The 13,541-nt window shown below is 35.9% G+C and overlaps 2 protein-coding genes across 2 annotated transcripts; both read left to right on the top strand.

Moving 5' to 3' along the window:
• Positions 1-351: 351 nt before the first annotated feature.
• LOC132065620 (cysteine and histidine-rich domain-containing protein RAR1) lies at positions 352-4,921 on the top strand. The gene is made up of 5 exons (XM_059459097.1): positions 352-2,110; positions 2,204-2,286; positions 3,534-3,691; positions 4,279-4,517; positions 4,606-4,921. The coding sequence occupies exons 1-5, from the start codon at positions 1,985-1,987 to the stop codon at positions 4,699-4,701; spliced, it is 702 nt and encodes a 233-aa protein (XP_059315080.1). The 5' UTR covers positions 352-1,984; the 3' UTR covers positions 4,702-4,921.
• A 3,101-nt stretch (positions 4,922-8,022) lies between these two features.
• On the top strand, positions 8,023-12,380 carry LOC132065619 (65-kDa microtubule-associated protein 3-like). Its single transcript, XM_059459096.1, has 12 exons — positions 8,023-8,329; positions 8,495-8,701; positions 9,010-9,252; positions 9,334-9,543; positions 9,625-9,780; positions 9,866-10,016; positions 10,113-10,267; positions 10,351-10,438; positions 10,576-10,649; positions 10,747-10,821; positions 10,910-11,189; positions 11,437-12,380. Exons 1-12 carry the CDS (start codon positions 8,258-8,260, stop codon positions 11,901-11,903), a joined length of 2,178 nt encoding a protein of 725 aa, XP_059315079.1. The 5' UTR covers positions 8,023-8,257; the 3' UTR covers positions 11,904-12,380.
• Positions 12,381-13,541: the final 1,161 nt, after the last annotated feature.

Genomic DNA, 13,541 nt, shown 5'->3' with positions numbered 1-13,541 from the left:
TCTGATTCAATTACTACTTTTTGGTTGATTCACTTCCCGTTTTTGAGCGCCGCTAAACTACAACACCAATTTGGCCACACCTATGAAAAGACCATCATAACTTTTACATGTATAATTTTTGAATTAAGATGAACTTTAGGAGGGAAGGATAGGAATGGCGTTAATTAGGTGTAAATTATTAAATTTGTCTTAGATACCCGTAATAAATTTACTGTGCTTCCCTCATTTGGGCCATTGTGGCCAACATCAGTATGGCAGAAAGACCTCCTCCACCCCCCCCCCCCCCCCTCCTTGTGCAGCCGCTATCGGATAAACACGGGGTAAACTTTACCCAGCTCCTGTGTAATAGCCTGCAAACACATAAAAGAGATAACCCGCACGGGGCTTGAGCTCGACCCAGAAGGCTAATCCCCTGCTATCGTAGGCAGGAGGTTTCGAACCTTAGACCTCCATTATGAAAGTCCCATGCTCAACCAACTGATCCACCCTTGTTGATTCATGTATTTACTTAAGTGATAATCTCTTCAAACTTCGTTGTGGAAATCCCTTGTTTGGTTGCTGGTTAGGAACTAAGTTATTCAAGTATTAAATCATGCATAAGTAATACTGGCATGTTTGGTAGCATTCTTTTGCTATGTATAAAATTCAACACATCTAACCCTGAATAACTAAGTCCTATATAAAATAATACATAGATTCCTTCATAACTAATCTCTACATTACTAATACCTGCATAATTCTAACCAGCAACCAACTGTTCACTTCAGTGTTAATCTCTTCAAACTTCATTGTGAAGATCCCTTTAGGATGTAGGTTTTTTTGCTTTTATCATTCTTGTTGTGCTGTTTGCTTAAATGACATAGGTATAGTTTTAAAACTGGAATAGGTTCATGTATTCAGTATTCATTTCAGTGTTACTGTTAATCTCTTCAAAGTTCATTGTAAAATCCCTTTTGGGATGTGGGGTTTTTCTTTTTTCCCGTTTCTTGCTGTTCTGTTAAGTTAAACGACATAGCCATAGAATTTGAGCTGGAACAAGTCCATGTATTCAGTATTAACTTCAGTGTTAATCTCCTCAAACTTCATTGTAAAAATCCCTTTAGGGATGTGGGGTTTTTCTTTATCCCCGTCTTTGCTGTTCTGTTAGGTTAAACGACATAGCTGTAGAATTTGAGCTGGAATAGGTTCATGTTTGTATAGAAATTGATAGTTAAATTAATTCATCACAACATCTGGCAAAGAGGCAGTTCACATATAGTAATTTACTTGGCATGGAAATCTTTAGTATTCAGTTCCTTTCTTGTTGGTTCATGTATTGACTTTCAGTGTCTTATCTATTCAAACTTATTGTGAAAATCCCTTTAGGAATGTGGGACTTTTTTTTACTTTTCCCTTCCCTTCCTTGCTGTTTTGTTAGCATAAACGACATAGGTGTAGAATTTGAGCTGGAATAGGTTCATGTTTGTGTAGAAGTTGATTGTTAAATTCATTCTAGCACCAATGATATCTGGCGAAAAGACAGTTATGATATAGTAATTCACTTGGCAATGGAAGTCTTTAGTACTCTCTCCGTTCTTTTTACTTGTGTAGTATACTAATAATAGATCTTCCTCTTTACTTGTCTGCTTTAGCTAACCGAAGGAGAATTAATTATGTTTTTCTAATTTTACTTATTATTACGTAACCATTTCCCAAACTAATTGGAGTACTAGGAGGCAAAGTTAGATTTCTAAAGTACCATTAATAAGGAAAATTTAGTAAACTGAACACTTAATTAATGCAAATGCCCTGTTTATATTGTCAAGAATCAGCAAAATGTCATTTTGCTTACAGATAAAAAAAGACAATCAACACAATGTCTGGTGAAATTACGGCAAATACATGTAAGAATATGATTGTCACTTGGAATATAGAGATTATAGGAGGAATCTACCATGAAAAAATATAAATGTCATCTCAAGTATTAGATTAATGTTGCATTTCCATGGACTTGAACACTTTCGCTCATGAATTATGCTTGCCTTCTAAGCATCTGTTGACAAGTTTGTTTTTCTTTTGCACGGACCGCACTGGACATGAATGCACTTATTGGCTCCTTTGGCATCAGGGTGTAAGTGAAATAAATTGTCTGATTTCTTATCTTGAATTGCAGATACCATAGCTTCTAGAACATCCAGCTAATCATCAAAGTTCATATTTGCAGCCTTTATTTCATGATGGAATGAAGCAGTGGAGTTGTTGCAAGAAAAAGAGTCATGATTTCAGTTTATTTCTCGAAATTCCTGGGTGGGTACTTATGCTTTTCCTTATTTTACTGGAAACTTTCGTGCCAGATAGTTGTGCCATTTCCATTTGCGAGAATCTGTTGAAACTGGTAAAGTCCCCTTTATATAAGCAAAGCTGTAGACCCCGGCATTGGTTTAATTAGTTAAGGCAAAAATTCATTACATTGTATTTACCATCCATGCATGTTATAACCTTCTTTTGATAGGGCTATAGGTGACAATTAATCTTCCTTAGGAGGCGGTATATTATCATCTTTTCGACCAGTTATCATCTGTCGCAAGTATCATCTATTGCATATTATAAACAATTTTATCCAACTGAGGTGATACTAGGTGAAATATTCCTACTTAAACCTTGTGGGCTAACTCGGTGTCTATGCGGGTGGGAGGTAACGAACTGGAGTCTTGGGGCGTGTTAGAAAAAGCATCTCTTCTTTGAAAGTGGACACAATATTTGGAGAATTCAATATAGAATGTGGGCAGAGAAGTACTTTTAGGAGTTGAGTTTGTAAGATGACTTGGTCAAAAAGACTCTCCTATATAGTAATATGGTAGTTTACTGCTGGAACTCATTGTTCCTTAATGGTAGCCCAGCTGGAAGTTTTTCAGACACTTCTAATTGAAGATTAGTTGTCAATTTTTTATCAACTCTTGCATCTCTTTGTTGCTTTTCGAGATTCGGGGGAAGTTATCGTGGAATTTGCTGGGAGCTTTTGCTCTGCATTAACAATTTGAACAGTTTAAGGAGGTATTTTGCGGGGTCATTTATTAATCCCGTGCAAACCCTCTTCTTCTCTTTTTCTTTTCCTAATTAATGTTGCCTCCACTATCCTTAAGCGATCAAGGAAAAACTCATTTCTGTCTCTGTCACAGATTAGTGGTTTCTTATATCCCCTTCTTTTTCTTCCAAACAATGTGAGAAAAGCATGCTTTTTATTTTGGATAGGTAATGAGTGAACAACATACTTCTTGCTAGGGAAGCTATTTACTACCTTACCAACCCTTCTCTTCTTATCTCTAGTTTAAGAAGAATATGAAACACTTTCATAATTTGCTTGGTTGCAGCCCTTCCCTGGACCCTACATGAACGAAGGATGCTTCGTGCACCGGGCCCCCTTTTCTTCGTCATAATTTTCTTGATTTGTTTGACTGACATGAAATGGAACCTTCCCGGAGATTACTAATGTCGAGCTAAAACATGTAAATTCTTCCGTATCTATCAGTTACATCAAAGTTCATTTTGTGCAGTTGTAAGACAGGAAAGCACACGACAGAAAAACCAGTCATAGCAGCAAAGCCATCTGCTACCCGAAATACAGCAATTCCTGCTCCAACTCCTATGACCAATGCATCACCGAAAGAAGCTTGTCCTAGATGCCGCCAGGGATTCTTTTGCTCTGATCACGGTAGTTATCCATCTTCTTACTTCATCTAACATTATACTTTGGAAGACTAGGGCAATTCTAGTTGAGTTTAGCAAGTGAAAGGTGGAAGGGTAGGCTGCCTAGTAGGCTATGTTGCTCGGACTCGGGTGCAGGTATCCGATGTATCCTAGTGCGTATAAAGGATGTTGGGATATGAACAATAAATGTATATTATGAAATATACAATATATATTTTGATTTATTAAAGTTATTGAACTAAAACTAATAAATTTTAATTCTTTATAAATGCCTAATATTTAATTCATAAGATATCTCGTGCAATAGCAAAGCATAAACCAAATACCCAATCAATCTATACCTCTCTATCATAGATGTAGTCAAAGCACCCAAGGTAAGTGACCAGATCTGGTGCGGATCTCATACCCACACCCATGTCGTGTCGATACGGGTGCGGCAGGGATTTTGAAGAGTCCGAGCAACATAGCTAGTAGGTTAAGGAGGAAAGAGTGTTTTCATTCTCAAGCTGCGTTTTGCTCTATTCCCATTATAGGGACTCTCTTTTGCTATTAGCCCGTATTCTGATAAGTATTCTTGCTATTGCATTTAAGGTTCACAACCCAAAGAAGCAATTCCAAAAGCATCAAATTCAGTAACATCTGTACCTGCTGAGAGCAATACAGATGTAAAGCAAGTCCATCCGGCTCCAGTGAAGAAGAAAGTTGGTATAAACGAGCCCCAAATCTGTAAAAACAAGGGCTGTGGTAAGACATTTACAGAAAAGGAAAATCATGACACTGCTTGTAGTTACCATCCTGGACCTGCAATCTTCCATGACCGGATGAGAGGAGTAAGTTGATATCAACCTACTTGCTTTTAGTGGTTTATATTCAAAGAACGATCTGAGGATCTTATGTTTTTATCCTTTGAATTTGCAGTGGAAATGCTGTGATATTCATGTCAAAGAATTTGACGAGTTCATGAGCATAGTGCCATGCACCAAAGGATGGCACAACGCCGACCCAGTGTCCTAATAGGCTCATACACGAGCCCTGGCCTGTTTGTTCCATCATTTATCGATCAACTGATGTTGCTACTGTGGACATTGATATAATTTTTCTTTCAGTCCCTATGCCACTAGGTCTCTGTGTCTGTAAGGTGCCAAAGGACAATTGAGATGGACAATCTATAATGTCAAATTTTGAAAAACTGTTCGGTGAAATATCTTGTAACGTGCTTTAGGTCTTTGTCATACACGATTGGTGTCATTTTTCTTCTGCGTTTTTGTCTGTTGCTCGGACTATAAAAAAAAAGTCACGGGTGCATGTTGGATCCTTTAAAATTAGTGTATTTTTGGAGGATTCCGCATGGCTGAGATAACATTTATGGAGAGTCCGAAACATAAGGATCTGTGAGATACGGACCTTATAACCAGAAACTAGAACAAGTTACCTGCTCCTATAGATTGCAGGTGTATCTTATTGGCTATGTTTTAAAAATGTAATATCATAGTTAACTAAACGGGACATTCTCTTGACCTTTCACGTTTAAACCTTTTTATTTCGACATTTTCTCACGTTTTATTTTTAAGTACTGAAAATTATGGTCACATCTCATTGCAGTTTTGATAAATTAAGTTGTTGAAGTTAAAGTAAGAGATGGATTCAGGTCGTTCCAGTCGCTGACCAAGTTGGCTATGGCTTGGGTGTAACTCTGCTCGTTTTTGGCCAAGTACACAGATAGCCGATTGGAGGACCGTTATTTAACACATAGCGGAAGTTGATAAACTTTAAGTTTAATCGCTTCAGGATCAAATTCAAACTTACGAGATTGAAACTAAAAAAATCCGTGTTTGAAGTTGCGCACTTCATAACGCTTGTGCAAACATATTTTAATATGTTTGAAGTTGGCATAGCTCAGTAGAAAACATAAAACATATCTCAAAAGTGATTTGTTTCTCATTCTTTTCAGAGTACTGAAAAGTCCAACATATTTGGGAGAATCACATCTGATAGAATCTGGCATAATTCGCATTGTGGGTACTAGTACATCGATTTTAATTTCTTGAGCAGTTCAAGAAGATATTTTTTCACAATTGGTAGTGTGATAACAGTCGTCTTTGGAGATCATATTCAAGGAAGTTGTTGACTCTAATAGTAGGAAATTACAAAACTTATATTGACCTATTAAAAGAAAAAAAAAATATAGACTATAGTAATATTTAGCTGCGGAGTAGGAGAGAAGAAGAAGCAGTGGTAGCAGAAGAGCATCAAAGCTTTTATCTGAAGTTTGCCAACACTAGTTACAAGTTAAATACTTGCGATATTTGGATGTAACTTTAAATAACGCATGTAAAGTAGACTAGAAGATACAATATTATGCTCATTTTAGCAAGGGATCAAACTAAACTCGGTTGGGCTCTGATTGTATCAAATTCGCAGTAATGTCCTTATTTTGGGGTGGTCTTTAATTTTTGTCCATTAACATGAAAGTATTTAACTTTTCCCTTTCGCCTAAAATCTCAGGGTTCCGGATTCGAACTCCTGTTCAGGTGAAAATTAAAAAAAAATTCGCTGGGCAGAGGTTGCCTACAAACTCTGCCCCGTTCAGGCGAAAATCAGGGAGAGTTTGCTAAGGCATAGTTTGCAGGAAACTTTTGGTCTGTCTTCCAGGGAGAGTTTGCTAAGGCATATTGCTTATCTACTTCTTTATGCGATGTAATTAAATTTTTATTATACAAGCCTACTATAATGTTTATACCATACAACTACAAGCAATCCCGGAAGAACACCACTTGCAATTTCTTTGGGCTCCATGGGGTATAGCCAAGGAAGCATTTTTGAAGTTTATGCACAGATTATCCTTCAAACGCATTGGTCTTTAATTTTTATCCTTCGTATTTGTGATTTTTAATTTTCATCCCTGGTACTCATTTAATAAAAATATTCAGACCTGCTTCGCTCTTCGTAATTTCTGTCACATTTTTATCTTTGGAAATTGGACTTTTGTCCCGCTCGGCATAAATTATGTAGGAATTAAGTTTTGCGGCATAAATTATGCAGTATTTTTCATATTATGTCGAGTGTTGAAAGGTTTGTCTTGTCCGACATAACTTGTGTGGATGTTACGATACATATGCCGAAGCTAAACGTAAACTTAGCCGAGTGAAATCAAATTATGCCACGCCAAAAATCTAAAGGACCAAAATTAAATACCACAAATTTGAGGGTCAAAATTAAAGACCACCCCAAAATAGGGACATTTGTGCAAATGGAAGTAATTGCACGGTTTGGCCTTCAAACGGGCTGGTCTTTAATTTTTACCTTTCAAAATTGAACTTATGCTTAGAGGGATATACGTTATTTAAGGGCGCTGACATAATTTATGCATATAATAATGCGTAACTTAGTTTGATTTTGAAGGACAAAAATTAAGGAACAGCCTGTTTGAAGGGAAAAAAATTAAAGACCAGCACAAAATAGGGACAAAGTGCAAATGACCCCCAAGAGAAGCATTTTGGGCCTTTTTGGATTTCTAACTCACAAGCCTAGATCCACAATATCAGTTGTCATTTATTTCATATCACATTTTATTTTCATTATATTTATTTCACTTTTAATAATATTTTACGCCAAATCAGGAAATACCCCCAAATTTCAAAATTCAAATTACTACCTTTTGAACCCAAGCTCACCTCTCTCTCTCTGCTCCGGCGAAATATACAGTTGTGTGAGTTTCCTTTTTCTCGCTTTTTTAAAAGCTGTAAAATTATCATTGTCACGAGTTTTCTGTACGAATTATGAATTTCGAAGCTGTGTTTCCACAATTTTTTTCAAAAATTTATATGCATTTTTTCATTTGTTTCGATGTGTTAATGGTTTTCAGTACTCATTTTCAGTGTTGAAGTTACGAATTATGAATTTCGAAGCAGTTTTCCACAATTTTCTTTTACAAATTTATATGTATTTGTTGCATTTGTTTCAACGTGTTAATGTCCTACTAATATGAATTTCAAATTTCAATTGAGATTTGAAGTGAGCATTTAATTAATGTTAGTAAGTAGATATTTGTTATTTCTGGAACTTAATAATTCTATAGATTCCGAGGGTCTATCAGAAACAGTCTCTCTACCACAGAAAGGTAGGGGTAAGGTCAGCGTACATCCTAACCTCACCAGACCCCACTTGTGGGATTACACAGGGTATGTTGTTGTTTTGTTTAAGAATTTTATAGATTATTAGCGTGTAGAGTTGACTATAGCTAAAAATTTGAACTTTTATTAGTGAGTGGGAATTGAAGGTGGGGTCCTAAAGCCGTAAAAACTGTAACAGTATCTTAGGCAAAAGATAGGGGCGGACTAGGCATGCACATTTGAAGAATAGATGTCAGAAGGACATTACAAAATTGTTACTTCCTTGATCATTTATGAGAATAATTGTTTCTTTATGTTCCAGGCTGCATTACTGTTCATGGCCAATGTTGATGTTGATGACGAGTGAAATTGCTCGCTCTGGTTTCAGATTATACAATATTTCTTGGAATATAGTCTTGTAATAATTACTCTTAATTGGCAGTTGAAATATCTCCGAGATGTCAGCTCCTCAAAATGATCCACTTCAGCAAACGGAAACAACATGTGGATTACTGCTACATGAACTACAGGTAGTATTTTTTTAATTAGTATATTGTCAATAACATGTTCATAATTTATTTAGTGGGAGCTGTCCTTCTCTTTATGTATCCTTCTTTACTTTCCATCTGTTATCTTCTTGTCTTTTTATGATGGATATCATATTCATTTTATGCTCTCTTTTTTTTTTTCTGAAGATAATATGGGATGAAGTTGGGGAATGTGATACTGAAAGGGACAGAATGCTATTTGAGATTGAACGAGAATGTCTGGAAGTGTATAGGCGTAAAGTGGACCAAGCGAACAAGAGCAGAGCTCAACTAAGGCAGACAATTGCTGATTCTGAAGCGGAGCTTGCAGCTATCTGTTCTGCAATGGGGGAGCGACCAGTGCGTATTAAACAGGTTAGGAATGATGTAGTCAATTACCTTTTACGGTTTCAATAGATGGGGCGGTTGTATGAAATGGTTATATCACAGTTGCCTTATTTGTAAATACAAAATTAAATTGTACCGCACTAGTGCAGATTGGTTTTATTCTTGCAACAGTATTAAGATGACCAAGCTTCGAGGCTCCTCTTATATTCTAGAATATACAGGAAAAGTTGAATTTAAATACTTTGTATAAACATATTTAAAGTACGGTCTACATGTTTTTTTTTTCCTTCCGCAAGATCAGGTAAGGATTTTTATAATGGATCTCTTGTATTCAGTCTGACCAGAGCCAAGGAGGTTTGAAGGCGGAACTTAGAGCGGTTCTTCCAGAACTGGAGGAGATGCGGAAGAGGAAATCTGACAGAAAAAATCAATTCATTGAAGTTATGAAGCAGATACAAAAGATTAAAAATGAAATTTATAGGTTTACTTCTACAAGCTTGGTAGTGGATGAAAGTGATTTATCATTACGAAAGCTCGAAGAATTGCATACAGAACTGCATGCACTTCAACAAGAAAAGGTTAAAAATCGCTCTATAGCACCAAGCCAATTGTTCTCTGACCCTGTCCTCTGACTTAGACTATTTCCTGTTTTTGGCCAGAGCGAACGCTTGAAACAGGTTCTGGATTACCTTGGTTCTTTGAATTCACTATGCTCGGTTCTTGGCATGGATTTCAAACATACTATCAATGAGATTGATCCCAGTCTTGGGGAATCAGAAGAAAGTAAGAACATTTGTAACGATGCCATCCAAAATTTAGCAGCTGCAATACAAAGACTACAAGAAGTTAAGTTACAAAGGATGCAGCGGGTATGCGGTTGAGTAAATTATTCTTGAGTTACCTATCTTTTTTTCACTCTGTAGACATTGATGACCTTCTGGATTTTACAGCTACAAGATCTTACTATGTCCATGCTGGAACTATGGAATTTGATGGATACGCCTATTGAAGAGCAACAGATATTTCAGAATGTCACTTGTAAGATAGCTGCCAAAGAACATGAGATAACAGAGCCTAACATTTTGTCGCTGGAATTCATTACTTATGTGAGTTATAGCATCTTTGATAACATTCTGCTTGACTTTGAAATTCTACTTTGGGCCTGAATATGATGGATCTTTTACAATCAAGGTTGAGGAAGAAGTGTCCCGTTTGGAAGAATTGAAAGCAAGCAAAATGAAGGAGCTTGTTCTGAAGAAGAAGTCAGAACTAGAGGAGATCTACAGAAAAACACATATGGTTGCTGATTCAGACAGTGCAATGAGTATAGCTATTGAATCTGGTATTTAAATCGTAAACAAATAGAAATTCAATCGATTAGTATGTCCTTGTTATGAGATTAATTTATATGCTCTTCTTTGTTCATATCTCTGAAAAGGAGCTGTCAATGCTGCTGATGCTGTCCTTGAGCAAATTGAGCTCCAAATAGCTCAAGTCAAAGAGGAAGCTTTTAGCAGGAAAGACATTCTAGACAAAGTCGAGAAATGGATCGCTGCATGTGAGGAGGAGTGCTGGCTTGAGGAGTATAACAGGGTTGGTTTTGCTTTCAACTAGCATTGACATGTTCCATGAAGTATGCCTAAAATGCTTATTCATTACCTTGATTTCTTGTCTAGGATGAAAACCGCTACAATGCTGGACGAGGCACCCACCTAACTCTAAAGCGTGCTGAGAAAGCTCGTGCTTTGGTTAATAAGCTTCCAGGTTTCTTATAAGTACCTTTCTTTTTGTTAATGCATATTTGTTCCATATAAAGGTTCGAGGATGATATTTCAGATTTTCTTTATTGAACAATGTTATGAGTGGTAATAACTTTCAAATAAAGTAATGTTGTTCAACAGCAATGGTGGAAGGATTGGCATCAAAAACAAAAGCTTGGGAAAATGAGAGAGGAACCACATTCACTTATGATGGTGTATGCATTTCCCAACTTGCATTTTAAGATATGATAATGTTCGAGTGTAAGTTCCATACAAGGAGATCTCCCTAAACTGTTTGCTTGTTTTTGTTAGATTCCTCTTCTCTCTATGCTAGAAGAGTATACCATCTTGAGGGAAGAAAAGGAGCTAGAACGTAAGAGGCAGAGGGTATGAACTCTCAACTCACTTTTAGTTAACTTTAAATCTATGCTATTATAGAAAGCCATTAACCTGCACGTGATTCATCTTATCTCAGGACCAGAAGAAACTTCAGGGACAGTTAATGGCAGAACAAGAGGCTCGTTATGGCTCAAAACCCAGTCCTATGAAAAACCAAAGTGCCAAAAAAGGTCCTAAATTGTCATGTGGTGGTGCTCCGAGCAATAGAAGGCTTTCACTTGGAGGAACAATGCAGCAAACTTGTAAAACAGAACTCCCTCATTCCACTAAAACTACCCCCAACACACGTCAAGCAAAGAAGTCTGAGCACTTTCATCAACTTGACCAATATGATGGATTTGCAGCTTTATCAGCCGGTAACTTTCTCCTCAACTCTCTTGAAATACTTGGTTGAAAATCATTCCTCTGTCAATTTGGGCCTGAGAAAAAGTCTGATATTCTTCTATGGTCCAGACACATACGCTATTTGTGAATTCTAACTAAGCTTTCTTTTATCATGTTAAAGAATTCAAGATGTAGTAGTTTCTTCTGATATCATATTATAGAATTCTAATTGTACTGCCACGTTCTCAATTTTTAATCTTGTTATGCTTCTTTGCTTAGGGAGGAGAGGAGGTTTGGGTATCGATGAACTTCTTTCGAAAAAGCAATCCATCAGTGCACTAAATGGTCCAGAATTAGAGACAGCAACAATGCGGAAGCCTTTCTCACCCATCTCTTCCAAAGATTCTTCCCTATACAATGCAACAACTATTTTGGGAGATGTGAACAGAAAACATAATGAGACGGTGATGAAAACCCCGCTAAGTAACCATACTACACCATTCTCCACTCCTGTAAAGACTATTTCTACTTATGAAGAAGAGAACAGAACTCCTGCTAAACCAATGCCAATTCCACTACCTTGTACCCCATCAACCGTGTCTGTTCCAATGCAGACGACAACACCAGGATCTGCTGTTGTTACACCTTACAATTCGAAGCTCGTTGAAAAGATTCATATGGAGGAGATAGAGTATTCCTTTGAGGAGAGGAGGCTTGCATTTTACCTTCAGAGAACACATTTGTAGTATGCTGTCATATAAGTTAGATACCAACTATGGACAAAATTGATTGGTAATTAACGGCTTTCAGTATCTTGTATAGCAGTCAATACATTTTTGTTCTATGGTTGAGAAGTCAAGTCAATTCTATTGGCTTTTGTAATGTGTAGATACGAAAATAACTGAATTTGCTAATACTTGTCCCCTGATAAGTAGTGCAAGATGATGGAACACCAATATTGTTGGGCTATGTTGCTCGGACTCTCCAATAATGTTGCTGCATCCATGTTGGATCCTTCAAAACTATGCAACTTTTGAAGGATACGGCACACATCCGTTAGACATTTTTAAGAGTCCGAGCGACATAGCTGCTGGTCCTGTTCAGACAAACTTAACATACTGACACTGGACCAAGTTCTTTTCTTTCACCTGGTATTCTATTTTCCTTGCACCTACTGTCTTTTGTGCAAGAATTCACACTATTAAGTAACAAGATTGAATGCGTTGGACTTTTTCGCATTTCGTTTTCAAGATTTTAAAACTTATAGTACTGACTAGCTGGCATATGCCCGTGCTGAGCACGGGCCCAATATTTTAGATTATAGTGTATCTATGTGTATGTAGTTATTTTTTGATATTGCTTGATTATTTTAATATGGGTCTATTTTTTTTTTTTTTAATATGGGGTTCACTTTTTTTTTTTTTTTTTTTTTTTTTTTTTTTTGTAACATGAGTTGGAGGTGGACAACGATACCACCTCCAATGCCCGTGCTGCGCACGGGCCCAACACTTTGGATTATAGTGTATCTATGTGTATGTAGCTTTGTTTGGGCAGTGATAAGATATATATACTATGTTCAAAACACGATTAATATAACATTGTAGTTTGTGCTCCGTATCCAAAACTTTATTATATTAGTGTTTGTTACGAATACAAAGTTTGCAAAAATTTATTAATACTTTTTAAAAGAGAAGATTTGTTTAAAACGAAATTATTTTCCTCTCTTTTAGACAAAATAATAGCAATATTTAAGCATCAGTTAATACTTTAAATTTTAATTTGATTAATTTAAAGGTGTAAAATATTCTATTATTAATATATATAGATTGGACCTAAACCATACTTATTATTTTTTTATCAAATTTTGATTTGGATAATTCTAATTCAAATTATTAAATTAATTTTACATGTTTAAAATGAAACAAAGTAGAAATTTGATTTTCTATTTAAACGAAGAACTATAATTTTTTAATTTTTGGTGAATATTATTGGTTTAGCTCATTTTACTTGTCATGTTGTATTTTACACGTTTTTTTAACGAAACGTCAATTAGAATTATAATTTGACTAATTTACCTTATTTATTATTTGATCTCCATTTAATATTATTTTTTCTTTTACGACATTAATCTCTTATCACATTTATTAGAGTAAGAATAAAAATTAAAATATATTAAAATATAAATATTTTAAGTATATTTATTTTAGTAAACATAACAAATAAATGACATGGCGGAATAGCAAATACAACAATTAAATATCTAAATTAGATCTCAGGCTAATATAAGAAAAGAAAGGAAATTGTATGTATTTGCCTACTTAACCTTTCAAAGAAAAGCAATAATATGAGGTCCATGTTTTTTGTTGTGTAATAATTTCATTTGC

The sequence above is a fragment of the Lycium ferocissimum genome, chromosome 7 (assembly GCF_029784015.1).
Source record: "Lycium ferocissimum isolate CSIRO_LF1 chromosome 7, AGI_CSIRO_Lferr_CH_V1, whole genome shotgun sequence".
NCBI classification, from domain to species: domain Eukaryota; kingdom Viridiplantae; phylum Streptophyta; class Magnoliopsida; order Solanales; family Solanaceae; genus Lycium; species Lycium ferocissimum.
Note: the sequence above shows the minus strand (reverse complement) of the source record. Positions and strands in the feature narration are given on the sequence as shown.